Here is a 21,718-nt window from a genome sequence, read left to right as displayed (position 1 = left end):
TTCCACTATGTAATTGATGTACACTACAAGAATTATGTCTTTTAGTGACAAAACAGATGTGACGACTGTGAATTTTGTCACAGAATATCTATTAATTATGGCAATTTTCTATTTCGTCACTACTACCATTGAAAATAGTGACCAAATAAAAAATCATCACTAATACTATTCATAATAGTGACTAAGCTATTAATCGTCACTAATAATGCTCTTAATAGTGACCAAAATATAAATCGTCACTAATACTATTTGTAATAGTGACCAAACTGTAAATCGCCACTAATATTATTCTTAATAGTGACTAAATTAAAAATCATCACTAACACTATTCGCAATAGTGGCCAAATTAAAAATTGCCACTAATATTACTCGTAATAACGACCAAACTATAAATCCCCACTAATACCATTCGTAATAATGACCAAATTAAAAATCGTTGCTAATGATTTTATAAGGAGTGATGAAAATATATATATATATATATATATATGTCACAAACAAATTGTCACTAATTAATTAATTCTTTATTATAAAATCACCACTAGTGATATAACATAAGATGAAACAATTTTTTTTTGTTGAAAATGGTAGTTTGCTTGGCACGTTGCATAGAGGTGGCTTTGGTGGTGTATTCGGGACCAGGGCCGTGTACAGACAACTTGGGACCTTAGGCGAAAATGTCAAAGTTATTTTTTTATAAGAATCTTGAAGAGATTTAATGTATTATATAAATTATTAATTTTCTAGGTTTACGAAGCTTTGAAATCATTTATTAAAGTTTTATAATCAAATATTTCTAACATTTCGCTTCAATAAATAAGATACTCAATTATTCAATCTATCTTGTAACAATATTGTTGATTTAACCAAAATCTAAAGTTTTAATAGAACTTGAAACGTAAGGAATGAAATACTGAGAGATTTTGCAACACTTTAATATCACGTATCTTATTTGATAATTCAATTCAAGGTAGAAACAATGAATTTTTTTTAGAGAAAAAACAATGAGTGAAACTACAAATATACAAGTAAAAAAAACTAACAATTACGAGTAAACACAATTAATTTTTCAATTTTGAAAATGTAAAAATAACGGATACTTTTTTAATTAGTTTTTTGAAAAAATGTAAATTTGATAATTTAAAATACTACTACTAATAACTGTTAAAGTTGCATTTCCCGCATTTCACTTTCGAGATCCCTCATTTTACTGTCCATATCACAGTTAAGATGAAATGATTTGTTGATGATGTTTTATTACATCTTTTAAGTCTTAATAGAATATACTATAAGGTAAAACCTTTTTGGGGCGCAACTTTGGGGCCTTAGGCAATTGCCTAATTAACCTAAAGCATTACACGGCTCTGTTCGGGACCCTTTCGACATGTGGATAAGGGGTTTCTTTGGTTTATTGGATGCCCCTGAAATTGTCTAGCTTGAGCTTTTAGCTCTTCATCATGGTTTGAGTTCGGCTTGGGACCACGGTTGTTGTGTGGTAGAATGTTTCTTAGACTCTATGGAGGCTCTGTCCATGGTGAACTCGGTGCCACCTCAGCGTCATTGTTATGCCCCGCTCATCTGGGATATCAAGGACATGTTTGAGCGGTCATGGGTAGTGGAGCTTAAACGTACTCTTCGATAAGGGAATGCTTGTACTAGTTTTTTTGGCAAAGTTTGGTGCTCGGCAAGATGTGCCTTTGCCCTCGGTGGCGCCCTTCCGGCAGGCTTGGGTAGTTTGTTGCTAGCTGATTTCTTAGGATCTCCTTTACGAGGCCGTAGGCGGGGGACTAGCCCGTTCTCTCTCTTTCTTATTTTGCTCTTGTTCTTGCTTTCATTTTGTAAAAAAAATCATGATTGATATTAAAATTCAAATTTTAATGAAGGAATTTTATTAATTTTAAAACTCTAATCTAATAGCTATTCACGGAAAAACTCAAAAAACTTAAAATTTAATACTAGTTTAGTATTAAATTTTAAGTTTCAACTAACATTAACAATAGTTGTTTTCCAATGAATCAAAAAAATATTAACAATAGTTAACGTGACCGTAAAAAAAAACAATAGTTAACGTTCAAAAACAAAAAAAACAATAGTTTACATTTAAAAAAAATAGTTTAAATCACAACTTTGTCACATCATGATTCATTGCATAGAGGTGGCTTTGGTGGTGTATTCGGGACCCTTTCGAAAGAAAAATAGATGATCACAAACTTCATCTTATGTAATCAATTGAAAGAAAATGTAAAGTCACCAAATCTCAAATTTTTATCTTCTTACGCACTTCTCTGTAGTTTGTTGAATAATTTGTTTTTCCTCTGTTTTTTTTTAATCACAACCGTCACTGATTCCAATTTTCTTGCGGACAAAAATAAAATCAGTTGATGAAATTTTCTCATATTGCTCCCGCTCAACACAGGATCCCCGTTTTTTGTTGATGAAATTTCAATCTAAATGCATCTCTCTGACTCTCTCATCTTCATGTGCCAACAAGTTAAGGGATTCAAATCAGTGAAAATTTTATTTAGGGACTAATACCAATAATTCACTATAATTCAGAGATCAAAACATATTTAACCGAAAATAAAAAGGGAAAAAAAAACTAGAATCATTTTGTGACGAATAATTTTTGTCATAAATGTATAGAATCATTAGTGATGATTAAGTGGTCACTATTAATTTTGGCATTTGTGACGACTTTTTTGTCATTATTGCTTATAAATATTGTGACAATAATTTCGTCACAAAAAGACTCAACATTAGTGACATTTAAAAACATTGTCACTAGTGTATTAGTGACTTGAGTACTTGTGACGAACATAAATTTCGTCATAAGATACTCTTAGTGACGATTTTTTAGACTTTTAATGACGTAAATGATCATCACTAAAAGCATTATTTCTTGTAGTGGTACTCTGAAGAACATCTATTTCCCCAAGAAAGCACATCACTTTCTTGTTACAAAACACTCATCAAACCCTATGTTAAACAAACTTGATTCAAAGACAAGAAAAAGAAGAATTGTCATAGCTGAAATAATCCTAACCCAACTACAAAAGAAAGAATTTAAATTTTAATCCTTTTCAGTTTTACTCTTAAGCGCAATATCACCCAAGACAAAAGGTTTTCAGAATCGCAAAAGTTTGACAATTTTTTGGTCCAACAAAGATTTGAGAATTCACACAAAAACTTGTAAATTTGGTAATCTAAAAGTTGTAGTTCGAGTTAGGCCTCTAAGAGCAACTCCAACCCCAAAATTCTTATTTGGTTTCTTAACACACTATTCAGCACTATTCAGCACTATTTCTGTGGGCCCTGTCTGCCACATCAGACTTAAGAAACTCCTAAGAAACTGAAGCAGATTTTGCTCCAACCCATGGTTTCTTAAATTACTATTTGAAGGGTCCCACCCGTGTCCCACCATACAACATAAATTAATAATATTTATTTTCACCCAATTTAGATTTAAAATTTAATACTAAATCAATACTTCAACTTAAAAATAATTTAATTAAAATTAATACGAATTTAATTTAAATTTAATTTTACTTAATATTTAAAACAATTAAATTTAAATATCGGCATGTTAACTTGAAACAAAAATAAAAAAGTACATTGTGTTATTTCTAGCAAAAACAATTTTATTGAATGATAGAAATAAAGACGAAAGAAAATACATGACAATGAAAAATAAGCAACAATACATTTGAAATGAAATACATAATAACACTTGAAGGTTAATTTTCATTATTCTCGTTTTCGGGAAGCTGCCAAATATGCTCCACCAAGTCTGCTTGAAGCTGGTGATGAATTGACCTATCAATTTGATGTGCTCTTCTTTCCAAGATATTTCTAAAAGCGGGAATAGGACCACTTACTACTTCAGCATCCAATATGTCATTATTGACCTGATCATAAACAAAATTACCTCGGTACGTGTTGCGCTCATCTTCAACAATCATGTTGTGCAATATGATGCAAGCATACATTATTGACTTCATCTCATTCGGATGCCAAAAGCGTGATGGACCACGAACTATTGCAAACCGAGATTGGAGAACGCCGAATGCACGTTCAACGTCCTTTCTTGCTCCTTCTTGTCTTTTCGCAAATTTTTGCCTTTTTTCTCCTTGCGGCATTGGGATGGTCTTCACAAATGTAGCCCACGGGGGATAGATACCGTCTGCTAGATAGTATCCCATGTTATACATTGTTCCATTCACGCTAAAGTTCACCATGGGAGCATTTCCACTCAAAACCTCATTGAAAACCGGAGATTGATTTAGCACATTAATGTCATTGTTAGAACCTGCAATGCCAAAAAATGCATGCCAAATCCACAAGTCTTGTGATGCCACTGCTTCAAGCATGATTGTGGGCTTTCCATGATCACCTCGGGTGAATTGACCTTTCCACGCAACTGGACAATTCTTCCATTCCCAATGCATACAATCAATAGAACCCAACATACCTGGAAATCCACGAGACTCGCCCCATTGAAGTAAGCGGGTAATGTCTTCCTGGTTCGGGCGCCTCAAGTATGTTTCACCAAATACTGCACACACACCTTCCACAAAATTCTTTAAGCACTCAATTGCAGTACTTTCACCAATTCGAACGTACTCGTCAACACTGTCAGCAGGTGATCCGTACGCCAACATACGAATAGCGGCGGTGCACTTTTGTAATGGTGACAGGCCTTGTCTTCCAACTGCATCGACAGACATTAAAAAGTACGGGTCATGAGACCCAAGGGCCCCTACAATTCTGAGGAACACATGCTTTCGCATTCGAAACCTTCGTCGGAAAAGCTCTTCCGTGTACACAGGATTTTCGGAGAAGTAGTCATTCCACAACCGCTCGTTCCCAGCTTCACGATCTCTCTCTATCACCTTTCTTGTTCGCTTGGGCCTAACGGTGTTGGCACGTCGTTGATAAAACTCCATCTCCTCCTGCATCATATCTTCTATAGTCGTGTCATTGATAAGTTCGTCAATGACAACGTCGTAAATGTCCAAGTCGGCCATATTGTTTGGATCCATTCTATGACACAATGAGAAACTATCAGTGTAATTGGATAGGAGGAAGAAAATATGAGAGGACAAAACAACTCTTGAATGTTGAGATGAATGAAATATGACATGTATAAATAAGAGAAACAACAACGGCTATATTCTCCAACGGCTATATTCCACAACGGCTATATTCCCCAACGGCTATATTCCCCAACGACTATATTCCCCAACGGCTATATTCTCCAACGGCTATATTCCACAACGGCTATATTCCCCAACGGCTATATTCCACAACGGCTATATTCCCCAACGGCTATATTCCCCAACGGCTATATAGAACACATAAGTAGAAACGCAGTACACATTAAGAAAAATTCGAATACTGAAATTACAACACTGATGCAATACACATAAGTAGAAATGCTAAAATTACAACACTGATGCAATACACATAAGTAGAAATGCTAAAATTACAACACTAATGCAGAATCAATAAGTAGAAATGCTAAAATCACAACATTGGCACACGCTAAGAAAGACAACAACAAGAATTAAGACATTCCTAGTTCTTTCATGGCGAATTCAACTAGGCGCTGATGCGTTGCTAACTGCACCTCGTTCATTTGTGATGTGTCCTCCATAAGGATATCTTTGTATTCCTTCAATAACCGCGCCTTTTGAAGTTTGTTTTTTTCCTTTTTCACCTCCAGTTCTTCAGTCTTGAGCTTCTCAAAACTCGCAAGGAATCCCAGTTTAGCTTTCCCGATGGCTATCATCTCGGAGTTAGGAACATAATCGAGATCACTTGAAGCTGTGTCTCCTACTTTGGCCTTCCTTTTCTGGTTCTTTTTTCCCAACGGGCGGGTTGCTGGTTGTGTGGCCTCATATTCGTCGCCCTCGATTGATGCACTCCGGTCAGACGATGTTGCATACACCCCATCTACTGACTTCTTCTGCCTCGTTGAACTGGTTGTCATAAATGTTCCCTTCCACTTTGGTTCATCCTTCACCAACCGCCATTCATTCTCATGTTTGAAATCTTTACCTGTATCTACATGATATAATTGATGCGCCGTAGCCATGATGTCCTTATCTGAGTGTCCACTTTTCCAATGATTGACGGCTTTAGTGTGGCAACCGACAAATTTTTGAAGATCAGCATTCAATTTATTAAAATGAGATTTCAGGGATAACCATGTCCTCGAAGGAGAGGCATCGTCGCGGTACTCCTCATATTGGGCTCGAATCTTATTCCAAAACAAATCTGACTTTTGCTCATTTCCCACGACCCGATCGGTAGAAACGTTGAGCCATGATTGAAGAAGAAGTATATTATCTTTACCACTCCATTTGGTGCGTTTCTTTCCGGATTCTTCAAGATCAATATCATCTAGACCCCGTTGAGTAGAAAATTCAGGCTCATCGGGCATAGCCTCACATTGTGTACTTGAGACTTTTGAACTACTGCTGCTACCAGTAGGAGGTGCTTGGTATTGTGGTGGATACATGCAATATTGTGGATTGTTTGGATAAGACATTTGTGATGGATATGATCCCATTTGACCCTGAGGTTGGTTTTGATGGTAGAACGATTGTGGAAACATTTGATACGAAGGATTTTGAACATTACCACCGGTGTGAGGAGGTTGGTTTTGAGGGTGACACATCTGCGGATGTTGGCTTTGTGGTTGATACATTTGCGGATGTGGGTTTTGTTGTTGGAACATCGGCATAGGTTGGCTTTGCGGGCGAATCACCTGCGAATGTTGGTTTTGTTGTTGGAACACCATCATAGGTTGGCTTTGCAGGTGAATCATCTGCGGAGGTTGGTTTTGTGGCGGAAACATAGGCGAAGGTTGCAAACCTTCACTTGTAGGAGGTGTTTCATTGTCGAGCAGTGGATAATATTGCTCATAAGGATTAGACATTGTGAGAAATTTGAGAATTTTTGGACAAGAGAGAAATTGTGGGAGTAAATGTTGGTGTTTCAAATGGTCTACTGCACTATATATAAGGTAAAGAATCTGAGAATTGAAAAAACGGTCGGAGAATTGAAAAAACGGTCAGAAAACGGGCAGAAAAACCGGTCAAACCGGTCAATTTAAAAAAATTCAAAAAAAAAAAAGCCCAAACGGGCAGAAAACCGGCACCAGCCGGTGGGATGACCGGCTCAGCCGGTCACCCACTATATAATCTACTTTTCCTCCCTCACTCTCCATTCTAACCCTAGCCGCTCCTCTCTTCTTCCTCTCTTCTCTCACGCAGCTTCTCCTTCGTCCTCTTCTTCTCCTTCGTCCTCTTCTTCTCCAACCTCACCAACCGATCACCAAACATCACCAACCGATCACCTGCGTCCTCTTCTCCTTCGTCCTCTTCTTCTCCTTCGTCCTCTTCTCCTTCGTCCTCTTCTTCTCCTTCGTCCTCTTCTCCTTCGTCCTCTTCTTCTTCCTCACCAAACCCTCCTCACCGCCACCTCACGGCCTCCTCACCCTCACCACCGCCACCTCACGGCCTCCTCACCCTCACCACCCTCCTCACCGCCACCTAACACCCACAACCTCAAACAAAACCCACCTCTCTGCCACCAAACACCCACAACCACAACCAAAACCACCTCACCGCCACTGACCCGCCACCAAACAACCTTCACCGCCACCAAAACCGCCCCCTCACCGCAACCAAAACACACCCCAGCCGCCACCAAAGCTTCAATCTCGACCCAAATCGCCCCTCAAGCACTGGATCGGAGACATGCAAGCCTTCCTCAAGGGCCACCCTCTGCCACCGCCACCAGATCAGAGAAAATGAGCGGATCGGAGCTCCTGTTCTTCCCTTTCAGCTTCTGTGTTTTTTTATTTTTTTTCTATGTAAAAAAATTTATCTTCTGTTGTAAATAAATTTGTACATCTTCTTTCTTCTAAAACATTTCATTATAATTTTGTATTTATTTTATTGTTGAATAAAATTTCTGGAATTCTGGTTTAAGAGCAAGCACTGTGTTGATTTCCTTCATTCTGTTTCGTTTCCCTCTGGATTCAGTTGAAGCAAGTGAGAGAAAATATTACTTTTTAATGTTAAGGAACCAAAAAGCAGAGTTCCTTGCACAAGGAACTCTGCACTGTAGTTAAGAAACTAAAACTGCCACATAGATCAGCTCCAATGCTGCAAAAAATAAGAAACGGTTCCTTAGCAACTCCAACTGGTCTAAGAAACCAGCGTTGGAGTTGCTCTAAGACGTATATATATATAGTGTATGTAGAGAGTCCCTCTGCGACAGCAGAATTGTATAACCAGTTACAGCCCGAATGTAACTGGGTAAATACGAGTTGTTGGCATGTAACCGGTTGCAATAGGCATTAACTCTTTACATGGTTTTTGAAATTTTGTTTCTAGTTAGGCGGTAACCAATTACAAGAAAATGTTTCGTGCGTGGTGCATTGGATCCCACGTCGTGCCACACAACATTTTCTATTTTAGTGAGTATGATGGATGTATATGCTCTATTTCTAATTGTGGATAACTTTTTTCTTTCCAATTCCTTGGAGAAATTTCAACGAAGCAGCAATCCCTCTTATCAATAATCAACCCTACGTCCCACCGAAAATAATGGGCTGCGGTCACACCTACCAAGTAAAAATCAGAGCCCCACTTATAGTACGTCATTTAACATAAAATAAAATTTTTAATCAACATCATCTAATAATAAATAAATGCTTGCCTGAGCCCACAAATAATGTAGTAAGACAGCAAATAATTTAAGATTCATGTCCACCATTCGTTGGGGAAATTACACACGAAGCAGCAATCCTTCTTACTGCCACCGACAATTGTAGATACTCCATATAGCATAAACTAAAATCATTAATCAACGTCATTCAATAAATGCAGGAGTAAAGTTATATTCACACCTCATTAAGAGGTGGAAAGAGGGGGAAGATGAGAGAGATAGAAAGAATCCAGAATGGGTAATGATATATACACACCTCCTTTTGTATACACTTTATTTCCACTTATTTTTATTTCTATCTCTCTCATCTTATTATCTATCATATCTTATACTTTCTCTCTCTTACTTTTTCTTTTCTTCCTAGAGTAAAGTTATGTTCACACCTCTTAAATGAGGTGGAAAGAGGTGGAAGATGAGAGAGATATGATGAAAAGAAAAAGTAAAGTTATGTTCACACCTCTTAAATGAGGTGGAAAGAGGTGGAAGATGAGAGAGATATGATAAAAAGAAAAAGTAAGAGAGAGAAAGTATAAGATATGATAAATAATAAGATGAGAGCAGTGTTATCAGACTCGGACCGGACCGGCCGGTTGAACCGGTCTGACCGTGAACCGGTAGCATGACCGGTTTGAGTCACTGATCAGATCGGGCATGCAATCGAACCGTTACGAACCGGAGTGAACCGGCCGGTTTTACGAAAAACCGGTGACTCGGCCGGATTTGAATGAACCGATGAGTCATTTAATGAGAAAAAGAAGAGGATTTTTTTGAAAGTTGAAAAGAAGAAGATGAAAAGCTTGATTCTTTATCCCCATTCACATCAGATGATTCTCTCTCTGTACTGTATGTAATGAAGAAGAAGGAAAAAGTGAGATCTGAATCTGGAACAACAGATTAAGGAAAGAGTTGTAGAGAAACATATTTTTAGATCTATTTTTCTGAGATTGTGAAGAGAGAGAGGGAGATGCACGTTTGCCAAAATGTGACAGTAATATGTGGAGATTATGCTTTACAGCTATAATGGCCGGTTCAAGTTCAAGTTTTCATTGAATATAATATCACTAACAAATAAAGGACAAGTCAAAATTATGTCAACAACACATACTAATTGGGCCAAAGTATACAAAATGAGACTTGGGCCTGTTACCATCTTCATGCTGTTAGGATTGTTTAAAAAAGAAATCTTGGACGAGCAACATATACGTAGAAACCAATAATATATAATACAAATATATAATAAAAAATCATAATACTTTATTCATAAATTATAAAAAATATATTTTTTATACTAATAAATTCGATTGTTATTTGGATAAAATATTCAATTTTATAGAGTATGAATTTATTCAATAATATTATCTTATTATATTATACATTTTGAATATTTTGTAATGTACACCGAGTCAAACGGTTCAACCAGTGACCCAGTGGTTGAACCATTGACTCATTGACCCAGTGCCTCGACCGAGTCGATCACCGGTCCGAGTCTGATAACACTGGATGAGAGAGATAGAAATAAAAATAAGTGGAAATGAAGTGTATACAAAAGGAGGTGTGTATATATCATTACCCCATTAGTGATGTGGTTGTTAGCTCACAACACACATGTAAAAAATGTGCACTTGCTAGGCCGACCAAAACAGTTCTATCTAACTCCCATCAGTTTTATTTAACGTTATGGTTAAGTATAAGGACGATGGATCTAGTGAGAGGGGGGTTTCTTACGTGAGAGTGAGAAGAATGATTTTCAGCTTTTAGATCTAAATTAATGGTTCAGATTAAAACCTTCTTAAAAAATACTCACGTGACTTTCCTTTCCATTTTTCATGTATTTGCAAAACCCTATTTTCCTCTACCTTGTTTCACGCCGTCACCGCTCACCACTGGGTTCTCTCACAAAACTGACATTTTTCATGGCTTGCAAACTTGCAGTATTCAGGGGCGGGTTAATATCCCCAAATTTGTTGCTGCTATTTGTCAAAAATAAAAAAGCTTTGTGAAGCAAAAATCTATATGCGATGGTGCAGTGAAGAGTTATTTGCTAAATTGATAATCAGATTGATCACAACCATCCATGGCCATTGACTTCAATTCTATCCCCAATTTGATTTGTTTGGTACATTTATAACTTATAACTAATTGAGTAAAAGATTCAACAATGTTGCAGGCCTTCAATGGATGTGGGTGCATTGGCGGTGTGATGGGGGAGAAGGTTTTAAATCTCATCCATTCATTTTCATCTAATCATTGATAATTATTCCTCTCACTTTCACATAAAAACCTCCCTCTCACTAGATACTCCCACTAAGTATAAGATGTGATAATGAAATGTTTAAAAAATTAAGTGTGTATGCCCTCTATTATTATAAAAAAAATGAGGTGTGTATATATCATTATTAGTTCCAAATACACCACACGGTTGCTATCCAGATAATCCAACCTTTATTCCTTTTCTCAACCCAAATTATAATTTAGTGAAAAAATCACAACTCAAACGTAAATATAGATGTTCACTATGGGGGCAATGTAATACAATGCACTAGATGAAAACTAGATTAAAGTGATAAACAATAAAATCTATTTTATGAAAATGGATGTGTGTACGTGGGGGGCAATATATTACAGGTAGAAGCTGGAAAAACATTTTTCCAAACAAGGGTGTGCAAGAAACAATGTTTTCAGTAACAATCATTTTCGTCATTAAAAGCTTACAAAATTATCACTATGAGTATTTTATGACGAAATTTGTAATCTTCACTCGTCACTAATATTCAAGTCACAAATACATTAGTGACAATATTTTTAAATCTCAGTACTAATGTTGACTTTTATTGTGATGATAATATTTTCACTAATATTTATACGCAATAATGACAAAAAAGTCGTCACAGTTGCAAATATCAATAGTGACTACTTAATCATCACTAATTATTTTGTAAATTTATGACAAATATAAGTCGTCACAAATACAAGGTATTTATAGTGACTACTTCATCGCCACTAATAATCTTATGCAATAATGACAAAATATATGTCCTCACAAATACTACTACAAGAAAAAAGGTTAGCCAAAAGCCAACGCTACAATTGGTTTAGCGTCGACTTATTGTTAGTGTTGTGGCTGACTCTACAAGGGTCAAAGCTAAAATTTAGAGTCGGCATTTTAGTTACTCTAAATTTAGCACTTTACAAAAACGCTGACACTAATGTATTTTTTTCCTGATGAGAGGGATATATATATATTATATCATTATTTTATATTTTAATAATCAAGTTCTGTTATTAAAAAGAATACTACAAGTAGAAATTGTATTGAATTGATAAACTATTAAAAAAAACACATTACTAGAACATTTTATGAAAATTACGTGGGGCAACTACACCCTCCTCTCATAAATTGCATTCGTCATTCTAAACCAAACAAGCATTTGTTGCAGTTGTTATTTATTGCTCACACAAGGTACTAATAGGAAAAATATTATTTAATGTTTTCTTGAAATGTTAAGTGGATAGATATATAATAACACATTTTTTCTTCAAAGTGAACAGTTAATAAAGAATGGAAATAATAGATTAGTCATATTAATAAGGGTGCCTCCATAGTACAGAAGAGAACAAAACCAGAAGAAAAGCAACACACACAACACACACAGCAACAAAACGAGAAACAATGTAACCAAACCTTACAACAAAAAAACAGCACAAAACTTGCCTTGGAGTCTGCATTTATTAGATGACGTTGATTAATGATTTTAGTTTATGCTAAATGGAGTATCTACAATTGTCGGTGGCAGTAAGAAGGATTGCTGCTTTGTGTGTAATTTCCCCAACGAATGGTGGACATGAATCTTAAATTATTTGCTGTCTTAAATCAGAGCCCCACTTATAGTACGTCATTTAACATAAAATAAAATTTTTAATCAACATCATCTAATAATAAATAAATGCTTGCCTGAGCCCACAAATAATGTAGTAAGACAGCAAATAATTTAAGATTCATGTCCACCATTCGTTGGGGAAATTACACACGAAGCAGCAATCCTTCTTACTGCCACCGACAATTGTAGATACTCCACTTAGCATACTCCATTTAGCATAAACAGAACTTGATTATTAAAATATAAAGATAATGAGAATATATACATCACTCTCATTCAGGAAAAAAAAAAATATTAGTGTCAGCTTTTTGTAAAGTGCTAAATTTAGAGTTGCTAAAATGCCGACTCTAAATTTTAGCTTTGACTCTTGTAGAGTCAGCCACAACCCTGACAATAAGCCGACGCTAAACCAATCATAGCGTTGGCTTTTGGCTAACCTTTTTTCTTATTGTAGTGGTATTTGTGAGGACTTATATTTTGTCATTATTGCATAAGATTATTAGTGGTGATTAAGTAGTCACTATAAATACCTTGTATTTGTGAGGACTTGTATTTTTCATAAATTTACAAAATAATTAGTGATGATTAAGTTGTCACTATTGATATTTGCATATGTGACGACTTTTTTTGTCATTATTGCGTATAAATATTAGTGAAAATATTATAGTCACAATAAAAGTCAACCTTAGTACTGAGATTTAAAATAATTGTCACTAATGTTTTAGTGACTTGAGTATTAGTAACGAGTGATGATTACAAACTTCGTCAAAAAATACTCATAGTGACGATTTTGTAAGTTTTTAACGACGAAAATGATTGTCACCGAAAGCATTGTCTATTGCACACCCTTGTTTGGCAAAATGTTTTTCCAGCTTCTACTTGTCTTGTAATATATTCCCCCCACGTACACACATCCATTTTCATAAAATAGATTTTATTGTTTATCACTTTAATCTAGTTTTCATTTAGTGTTTCATTGTATTACATTGCCCCCCATAGTGAACATCTATATTTACGTTCTAAAATGTTTGAGTTGTGATTTTTTTACTAAATTATAATTTGGGTTGAGAAGAGAATAAAGGTTGGATTATCTGGATAGCAACCGTGTGGTGTAGCCGAAATATGAAGGTGTTTAAGGGTGGAAATGTCGACATATCTGCTCTTGTACTACAATTTGTTTCTCGTTGGGTAGCAATATGTAGGGCTATGTGATGACCGTGGGTGCCTTAGTGTCAGAGGAAGGTTTGCTATTGCTGGAATAAATTGAGGAGCTTGAATTGTCCCCATTGGGCAATTATTTCAATAATTTCAATTTAGTTTCTGTTTTTTAACCCTCACTCTTTTTATGTCTATACTCTCTTATTTTTAATACATCGGAAAAGATCTATACTCTCTTATGTATATTAATAAGAGTTGGAGACCCTTTATACATACTACTTTTAATGCATTTTTTCATGAAATAAATTTTATTATCGGTCACTTTAATCTAATTTTAACAGCTAGCGACATATGCGGCTCATTAAAGTAATAACAAGTTAACAACGTAACTAATCCTAACTGAAATCATATATGGTTATTAGCTCACCTCATACTTAACCATAACGTTAGATAGAGCTTTTTTGGTCGGCCTAGCAAATCACATTTTTGAGATGTGTGGTGTGAGTAGGGGTGGAAATAGGCCAGCCGGCTCGTCAGGGGCCTATGGCTCGGCTCGTCTGAGGCTCGGCCTGACTCGTTTATTAAAAAGGTCAGGCTTATGCTTTTTAAAAGGCCTATTTAACTAAAAAAGTCAGGTCCAAACAATTTAAAAAGCCTATTTAGCCTAGGCCGGCCTACGTATATATTATTTTTATTAATAATATAAATAAATATAATTTAATTATATATAATTTTTTTTTAAACTGATGTATACTTTAGTATAAAAGAAAACCCTAGGTCCTTATCCTAACCTAGGTTAGAAACGTTCCAAACATATTCAACATAGCACATCCTCAGCCACACAGGACACAGGCTGCAGCCAGCCGCCACTACCGATCTATCGCTGCCAAATCCACCTCTCCTCCAATGATATAGGTTTAGTTTTTGAAATGCAATGATACAGGTTTTTTTTATTTGAAAAGAAAGTGCAATGATATATAAAAGGCTTATTAGCCCGTCTAATGACCTTCTTTTGATAAAATTGTCTGTTAAATAGGTTTTTAAGAAGGCTTGTAGGCCAGGCCAGGCCCTAGAAAAGGCCAGGCCAAGCCATAAAATTTGGCCTATTAATAGGCCACAGGCCAGGCTTGGGCCACGAAAAAAAAATGCAGGTTAAGCCTAGACCACGCAAAGCTTGACTCGGCTCGGCCGATTTCCACCCCTAGGTGTGAGCTAGCACATCACTAATGAATGAATGAGTCGTGAGCGGAGGGACTTGAAAATGTTGTCAAGCTTGTTGCAGGGGTGGACCAGTGCTGTTGTTATCCCCTTCCCTTTTCCTTTTAGCATCTCTATCTATCTATATTTATATTTTGACAATTGACACTTTTTTTCCTGTTTAATTTAAGTTAGCACTCCTTGTACTAAATTTAAATACAAAAGCTCGACTTATAAAAAAACAATAACGTTGGCGTCTCGATTATCACTCATAAGAATTTATTTTTTTTAAAGACAAAGGAAATATAACATTAAAATATAATAATAGGCTCCATTGTGCCAATAATGAACAGAACATATATACTAGCCACACAAACTTGGCCACTATTGCAACAAGCACACCTGGAGAGATTCAGTCCTAGTAATTAGTGCCACCTAACCCACGTTCATACACAGCAAGGATTTAAATAGCCAGCATTACCAGCAATGATAATATGAGTCCCTGCATATATCTATATATAACAGAAAAACGAGTATTTTGCAGTAACTTGATTACCACTAAGTGTGAGTACAAGGTATTAATCGGTATCGGCAGTGAATACTTTGAGCTGACGAAAGAAATAGTAGTTCATACATCGATCCCATCCCATGGCAGGCATAACTTCAATTATTGAATCTTGTAGAATCAAACGTAACCGCCCTGAATACATTCCGGGCCGCATTCCGGACTCAACCTACGTGCGCATCTTGGACACCACCCTCCGCGATGGTGAGCAAGCCCCTGGCGCTGCAATGACGCGTGACCAGAAACTCGAGGTTGCCCGGCAGCTCGTGAAGCTTGGCGTGGACATCATCGAGGCTGGGTTCCCTTCAGCGTCAAAGGAGGATTTCATGGCTGTGAAAATGATAGCTGAGGAGGTTGGCAATTTGACTGATGATGATGGGTATGTTCCTGTCATTGGAGGAGTGTGCAGGTGCAATGAGAAGGATATTGCCACTACATGGGAGGCTCTCAAGCATGCAAAAAGGCCAAGGATTCTTACTTTTATAGCAACCAGCCCCATTCACATGGAGCTCAAGCTCAGAAAGAGTAAAGATCAGGTGCTTGAGATTGCACGAGACATGGTGAAGTACGCCAGGAGTTTAGGTTGTACTGACATCGGGTTTGCTGCTGAAGATGCTGCAAGGTTAGTTGCACTAAATTAATTCATGTTATTATTTAGTGATTAAAATGACAATTATATTTTTATTTCACATATACTAAACTAATCGATATTAATTAGGAAAACCAAGATAACTATTTAATTACTTTAACAAAAATAAGTCACCTAAAAAAGTATATCTTAAAGTATACTAGTAAATTTGACTTTTTATATATGCATTCTTCTATCTGCATGGAACTAGATCGGACAGAGAGTTTCTTTATCAAATTTTGGGAGAAGTTATCAAGGCTGGGGCAACAACTTTGACTATCCCTGACACTGTGGGCATAGCAATGCCATTTGAGTATGGAAAACTGATTGCGGATATAAAAGAAAATACTCCAGGGATAGAAAATGCTATCATTTCAACCCATTGCCACAATGATCTTGGACTTGCTACTTCTAACACCATTGAGGTATATATAATCACAACTTTATCAGTTACAGCATCACGCGCGTGCTTCTTGAAAACAAGTTATAATAAATAATTTTTTTAGGGTTAATGGTCAAATTAGTCTCTTAGTTTGGAAGGAAATTTGATTTTAGCCCATCTGAAGAAAAATTACGTTTAGTGGCCGTAAAAAACCCTAGTAACTATAAGAAAGACTGCCACAAAATGTCATTTTTCCTCAAATGAGACTAAAATCAAATCTGCTTCCTCCAGATTTGGCTGGGTCTCCTCCATGCCATTCCACAAGTTGCAGTGGCTGTTTAGTTGCCCTGGTCAGGAGTGGGTGCGTCAGGTTTGCAGGACACTTGGTGTCGTGGGTTTTGTTTGGTTTTGGTGGCTCTTCGGTCTGCTCCTTTTGCTTCTGGTCAGGTGAGGCAGGGTAGATCTGTGGAGTTGTTGAGTCTGGGGTTTTTTGTTCCATTTGGCTGTTAATGTTTGTTGCCGCTCCACGCTATTGCTTTTCCTTCTGGCGATTTTTGAAGCTTCTATTTGGTTTGGTTGTTCTTCTTTGGGTTTTATGGCTGCATCTGTCACTGTGATTCGTGCTTTGAAGTTAGTTGTGGTTCTTGGGTTGATCTTGTCTCTTTGAGGTGTTGTTAGGGTCCGTTGTGTTAGGCGTTTTAGCATGTGTGTATGCTTGTGGGGTTGCCATCGAGGTGTTTTTAGGTATTTTATGTTTGAATTGGGTCTTTGCCGACTTATTGACTTGCTTTAATTTGATTACTGTACCCATGTTGAGAGGACATATTTCTCAACACTATCTATCAATATATTTTGCTTTCAAAAAAAAAAACTTAGGGACTAATTTGACCATTAACCCATTTTTTTACTATTTTAATTTTGAAAATTAGAAAACAATTTTTTGATATGACCTACATATCCAATTTTTTTATAAAAAATAATATTTTGAAATATATATATTATTATTTTTATAAAATAAAATAAAATATTTTTTAAAAAGCTAAACTTTATAAGTAGACATTTCATTTCCTTTTTTTGGAAAAAAAAATCGATTTTTTTGTTGTTTTTAGGGTGCTCGTTATGGGGCAAGGCAATTGGAAGTAACAATTAATGGTATCGGTGAAAGGGCTGGTAATGCTTCACTTGAAGAGGTAAGTAGCAATCTTCTTTTATCCATAAGCATTAATAATGAAGTGTACTTATGCAAATTTCATTTGAATGTACACTCTGTCCAAATAGTTAATTTATGTGAAATAATTAGAATTCATCACTTGATTGGTATTGCATGCAACTTGTTTCTTTTGTAAGAAAAAAAAATGGTATTGCAGCTTCAAATTGAAGTCCAGGTTCGGTCTCTGCACTTAATTTGATCTCCAAACCTTGAGCTTAGGAAATAAAAACTCCAAATTGAAGTCTTAGATGAACTAATTGAAATTATCCTTTCCATTTTCTCTTCGATATTGATCCCTATTGATTGCTACCTCATCGTATTTTCAAAGTAATCAAATACATAACTAGCAGCCATTTCAACACCTTCTAACCACCTGAATAACATATTAGACACATATTAGAGGATTCATCACTAGAAAATACAACCATGAAGTCTTCTGCTCCCTTGAAAATCAGGTTGTTGTGAATAACATATAAAAGCCAATTCTTTTTTTTCCACTACTATCAGCGTGTCTGTAGTCTCAACATAATTATCGTCATTTTTCCATTACATGTTTAACTTTTCTGGAACAAATTTGATTATAATCTACATTTTTCCCCCTCCAATTGTTCCAATTCGTCGATTAAGTTGGTCGCTTTACTTGCCCCTGTTAGCTGTTCTTTTATCTTAGTTTTGTTCTGTTTTTTGCTGTTTTTTCTTTTATTGTTTGTTATGTTGTTTTTGCTTGTTTTTTACTCTATAGCTTGGATTCTGGTTCATGTGGGGAACCTTGTCCACACACTACTAGAAAACACGGGATTTAGCGTTGGTTACATAGCCGCGGTTTATTGAAACCACCGCTAAATGTTTTCCTTGGAGGCGGTTGATGGGAAATTTTCTCAAGATTTTGTTTTTTTTTCTCACTATATTTTTTAAGATTTACAATTTTTTATCATCCAAATCAGGTAGAATTGTGTCAAATAAGCCAAAAGAAATGAAAATAGATCGAGGTCGATACTTGCCAAGGAACTTGATTACCTCAAAACAAATAAAAAGCACATAAATTATAAATATGAAAAATTTCTTCAATAATACATGGTCTTAAACTTTATCAATAATATGGTATCACTCATTTCCTCATTTTGTTTTTTCATTCAAGGTTGTGATGGCCCTCACATGCAGGGGGAATGATATCTTAGGCGGTCTACATACTAGGATTAATACAAGGCACATATTAAAGACAAGCAAGATGGTTCTATTTCGAGACCTTACTTTTTTCTGAGTTTTTGGTCTCTTTTACTTACCTTTATTTAACTAAAATTTTCATAATCTTTATGAATAGGTTGAAAAATACTCTGGTCTACATTTACAGCCTCACAAGGCTCTTGTTGGTGCTAATGCTTTTCTTCATGAAAGTGGCATCCATCAGGTTGGTGATGTTTATTCCATTTATCATTGTCTTTCTAAAGACTAATGTTTATATATGAATTTTCACTTACATATTCTAAAGACTTATTTCTACAAGTGGTTCTATATAGGGGTTATTATCAGTTGTTTTCATTCCTTTTACATGTTCCATTTTCATCCAATGAATTATAGTCTAAGCTTTTATAAAAGCATTCTTCGATAATTTATTCTTCACAGGATGGAATGCTAAAACATAGAGGTACATATGAAATAATATCTCCTGAGGATATTGGTCTTGACAGATCCGTTGGAGATACTATTGTATTGGGGAAGCTTAGGTAAATCATTTAATTTTTCATCAAATGTCCATGTAAAACATCACTGACTTGGCTTTTAATTTCTTTCATATGTTTTATCCCTTTTGTTAACATTTGCATACCAATTGATGCAGTGGGCGTCAGGCATTGAGAAATCGACTTGAAGAGGTATTCAAGCATTGCACTTGAAGTCAACGTACAGAAATAAATCAAATAATAATATAATCATTCATATGACTCTTAGCTAATAGCTTAAGTTTTTAGCATAGTAGTTGTTTCACATGATATCAGAGTCACTGTCACTAGTTACGCGGTTCATAATTCAATCATTGCAGTTATTTAGATCATGATAGTTGAATTAAAGCACATGATATCAGAGTCACTGTCACCCCCTATTTTTCTAATAAAAAGTTGAATTAAAGCACATGATAATTGAACTTGTGCATTCTCCGCAATCAAGCCCAAACAAACAAGCTCAAACAGGCTCTTGTGTGATGACACATGTTAGAAATAATAATATTAAATCATTTATTCATGAGGCTTTAACCAGTTTAAACTTTTGAAATAATTAGTTGTTTGACGGTGAATAGTGTATTTTAGTGTTTCTATGTTTCATGAATTAATCTTTATTATTACAGCTCGGCTATAAACTTAAGGATACTGAAGTTGAGAGTGTATTTTGGCAATTCAAAGCAGTGGCCGAAACAAAGAAGGTTAAGTACTAGTATTATTTCCTTTTTTCCTTTTGAATTTGCAACAACCACACATGAGAAATAATCCCTCCATTAAATTCAAAGCATAATTATATTTTATTATTTGTATTCACTATTCAGACATATTTATCTTCTGATTATTTGACTTTAATGTTTCATGTCCTTAGAGAATTACTGATGCAGACCTCAGAGCTCTAGTGTCTAATGAAGCATTGGATGCACAACCTATTTGGAGGCTTGGTGATTTGCAGGTGATTTAAACAATGCTTAATTTGAAACTAGATATTTGATCAAATGGCTTTTGATTATTTGAAACAATTAAACAAAAATTGAACTAATCAAATCTATCGATGTAGGTGACTTGTGGAACTGTGGGATTTTCAACTGCCACTGTCAAACTTTTCTCAATAGATGGAAGCATGCATTTTGCTTGTTCCATTGGTACAGGACCCGTGGATTCAGCTTATAAGGCTATTAATCACATTGTCAAGGTTTGAAATTCATTAAGTGACTTGTGCTCCATTTTGTTTGATTTTGAAAGCTATAGTGGACACCTCTTTGCATGTGTAGCATTTAACCATTTTTATGGTAGAGAAATGCTAGCAACACACTATTTTAAACATACCCCTAACACAATTTCTTGTGATTGGTTTAATTTTTTAAAATTCAACACAAGTAAACACTCACTTTGGCTCTATCTTTCCAACATTATCTCTTTTATCACTTAAAATGAAATTAGATATGAGACCCATATAATTTTGTGGACCGCACATGAATTTCAACCTATAAAAGAGAGCGTGCTGAAATAAGTATTGGTAGCTCTCCTCTTCATTGTTTTGTTTAGTCTAGATCCTCTGCAGAGTACTGCAGCAGAGGTTGTCTAAGCTTCCTCTGATTTCAATAACTAATAGCTAACGTTATTATGAATGAAAGCAATTGATTAAATTAAATATTTTAAGGTGATTTATTGTATATCACTATTGGTATACATGATGGAGGAATATGATATTACTTAATGTAGGAACCGGTAAAACTTGTCAAGTACACACTAGGTGCAATCACAGGATGCATGGATGCAACTGCTACTACAAGTGTTGAAATTTCCCATGAAGATATGAATCATCCAATATTCAGGTATTTTGAATCCAACAACTATAGCTAGTTGTTTTATTTTTTTTGATAAGCAAATATGTATATTGATAGTAATTTCTGTTTTTTCCAATCGTGCTTATACAACATTGACATTTTGTTTTTGTAGTGGGACTGGAGGTGGAACAGATGTGGTTGTTTCTAGTGTTGAGGCTTATCTTTCAGCATTAAACAACATGTTACGTTTCTACCAATGATTCATATCTCCTACAAGAAATCCGATTTCTGAATAATAAAGTCGACAATTTGTATTAATGTTGTAGGCGTACTCAGCTAAACAAACAGACTCATAAGTTTGTTAATAATTTCAGATTCAAATCTGTTCCCATTTTGTAATAAAATTATCTTATGATTCAATTTGGTGGCGGGATATTTTTAAATTATGTTTTGCGGGTG

At 35.6% G+C, this 21,718-nt stretch overlaps 2 protein-coding genes across 3 annotated transcripts; one reads left to right on the top strand and one right to left on the bottom strand.

The window, feature by feature from the left end:
• Positions 1-3,569: 3,569 nt before the first annotated feature.
• On the bottom strand, positions 3,570-5,336 carry LOC130729597 (uncharacterized). Its single transcript, XM_057581403.1, has one exon. It carries the CDS (start codon positions 5,037-5,039, stop codon positions 3,735-3,737), a length of 1,305 nt encoding a protein of 434 aa, XP_057437386.1. The 5' UTR covers positions 5,040-5,336; the 3' UTR covers positions 3,570-3,734.
• Positions 5,337-15,386: 10,050 nt separating this feature from the next.
• Positions 15,387-21,679, top strand: LOC130729595 (probable 2-isopropylmalate synthase). 2 transcript variants are annotated; one of them, XM_057581400.1, is made up of 12 exons: positions 15,389-16,159; positions 16,377-16,590; positions 17,657-17,737; positions 18,896-18,988; positions 19,079-19,165; positions 19,381-19,481; positions 19,595-19,628; positions 20,099-20,173; positions 20,341-20,424; positions 20,530-20,664; positions 21,195-21,307; positions 21,432-21,679. In XM_057581400.1, exons 1-12 carry the CDS (start codon positions 15,621-15,623, stop codon positions 21,517-21,519), a joined length of 1,644 nt encoding a protein of 547 aa, XP_057437383.1. In that variant the 5' UTR covers positions 15,389-15,620; the 3' UTR covers positions 21,520-21,679. The 2 variants fall into 2 exon arrangements, with proteins under 2 accessions (XP_057437384.1, XP_057437383.1); XM_057581401.1 differs by lacking the exon at positions 17,657-17,737 and having other exon boundaries at positions 15,387-16,159.
• The last annotated feature ends 39 nt before the right edge of the window (positions 21,680-21,718 follow it).

The sequence above is a fragment of the Lotus japonicus genome, chromosome 1, assembly GCF_012489685.1.
Source record: "Lotus japonicus ecotype B-129 chromosome 1, LjGifu_v1.2".
In the NCBI taxonomy this organism is placed as follows: Eukaryota; Viridiplantae; Streptophyta; class Magnoliopsida; order Fabales; family Fabaceae; genus Lotus; species Lotus japonicus.
The sequence above is the reverse complement of the archived record's forward strand: the minus strand, read 5'-3'. Positions and strand labels throughout refer to the sequence as shown.

What these genes read in the sequence shown, in the direction of transcription:
- LOC130729597 (XM_057581403.1), bottom strand. Translation starts at nt 5,039, where the DNA reads ATGGATCCAAACAATATGGCCGACTTGGACATTTACGACGTTGTCATT.
- LOC130729595 (XM_057581400.1), top strand. Translation starts at nt 15,621, where the DNA reads ATGGCAGGCATAACTTCAATTATTGAATCTTGTAGAATCAAACGTAAC. An exon ending in CTACTTCTAACACCATTGAG is followed by an intron (nt 16,591 to 17,656) that starts GTATATATAATC and finishes TGTTGTTTTTAG; the next exon opens with GGTGCTCGTTATGGGGCAAG. An exon ending in ATGAAAGTGGCATCCATCAG is followed by an intron (nt 19,166 to 19,380) that starts GTTGGTGATGTT and finishes TATTCTTCACAG; the next exon opens with GATGGAATGCTAAAACATAG.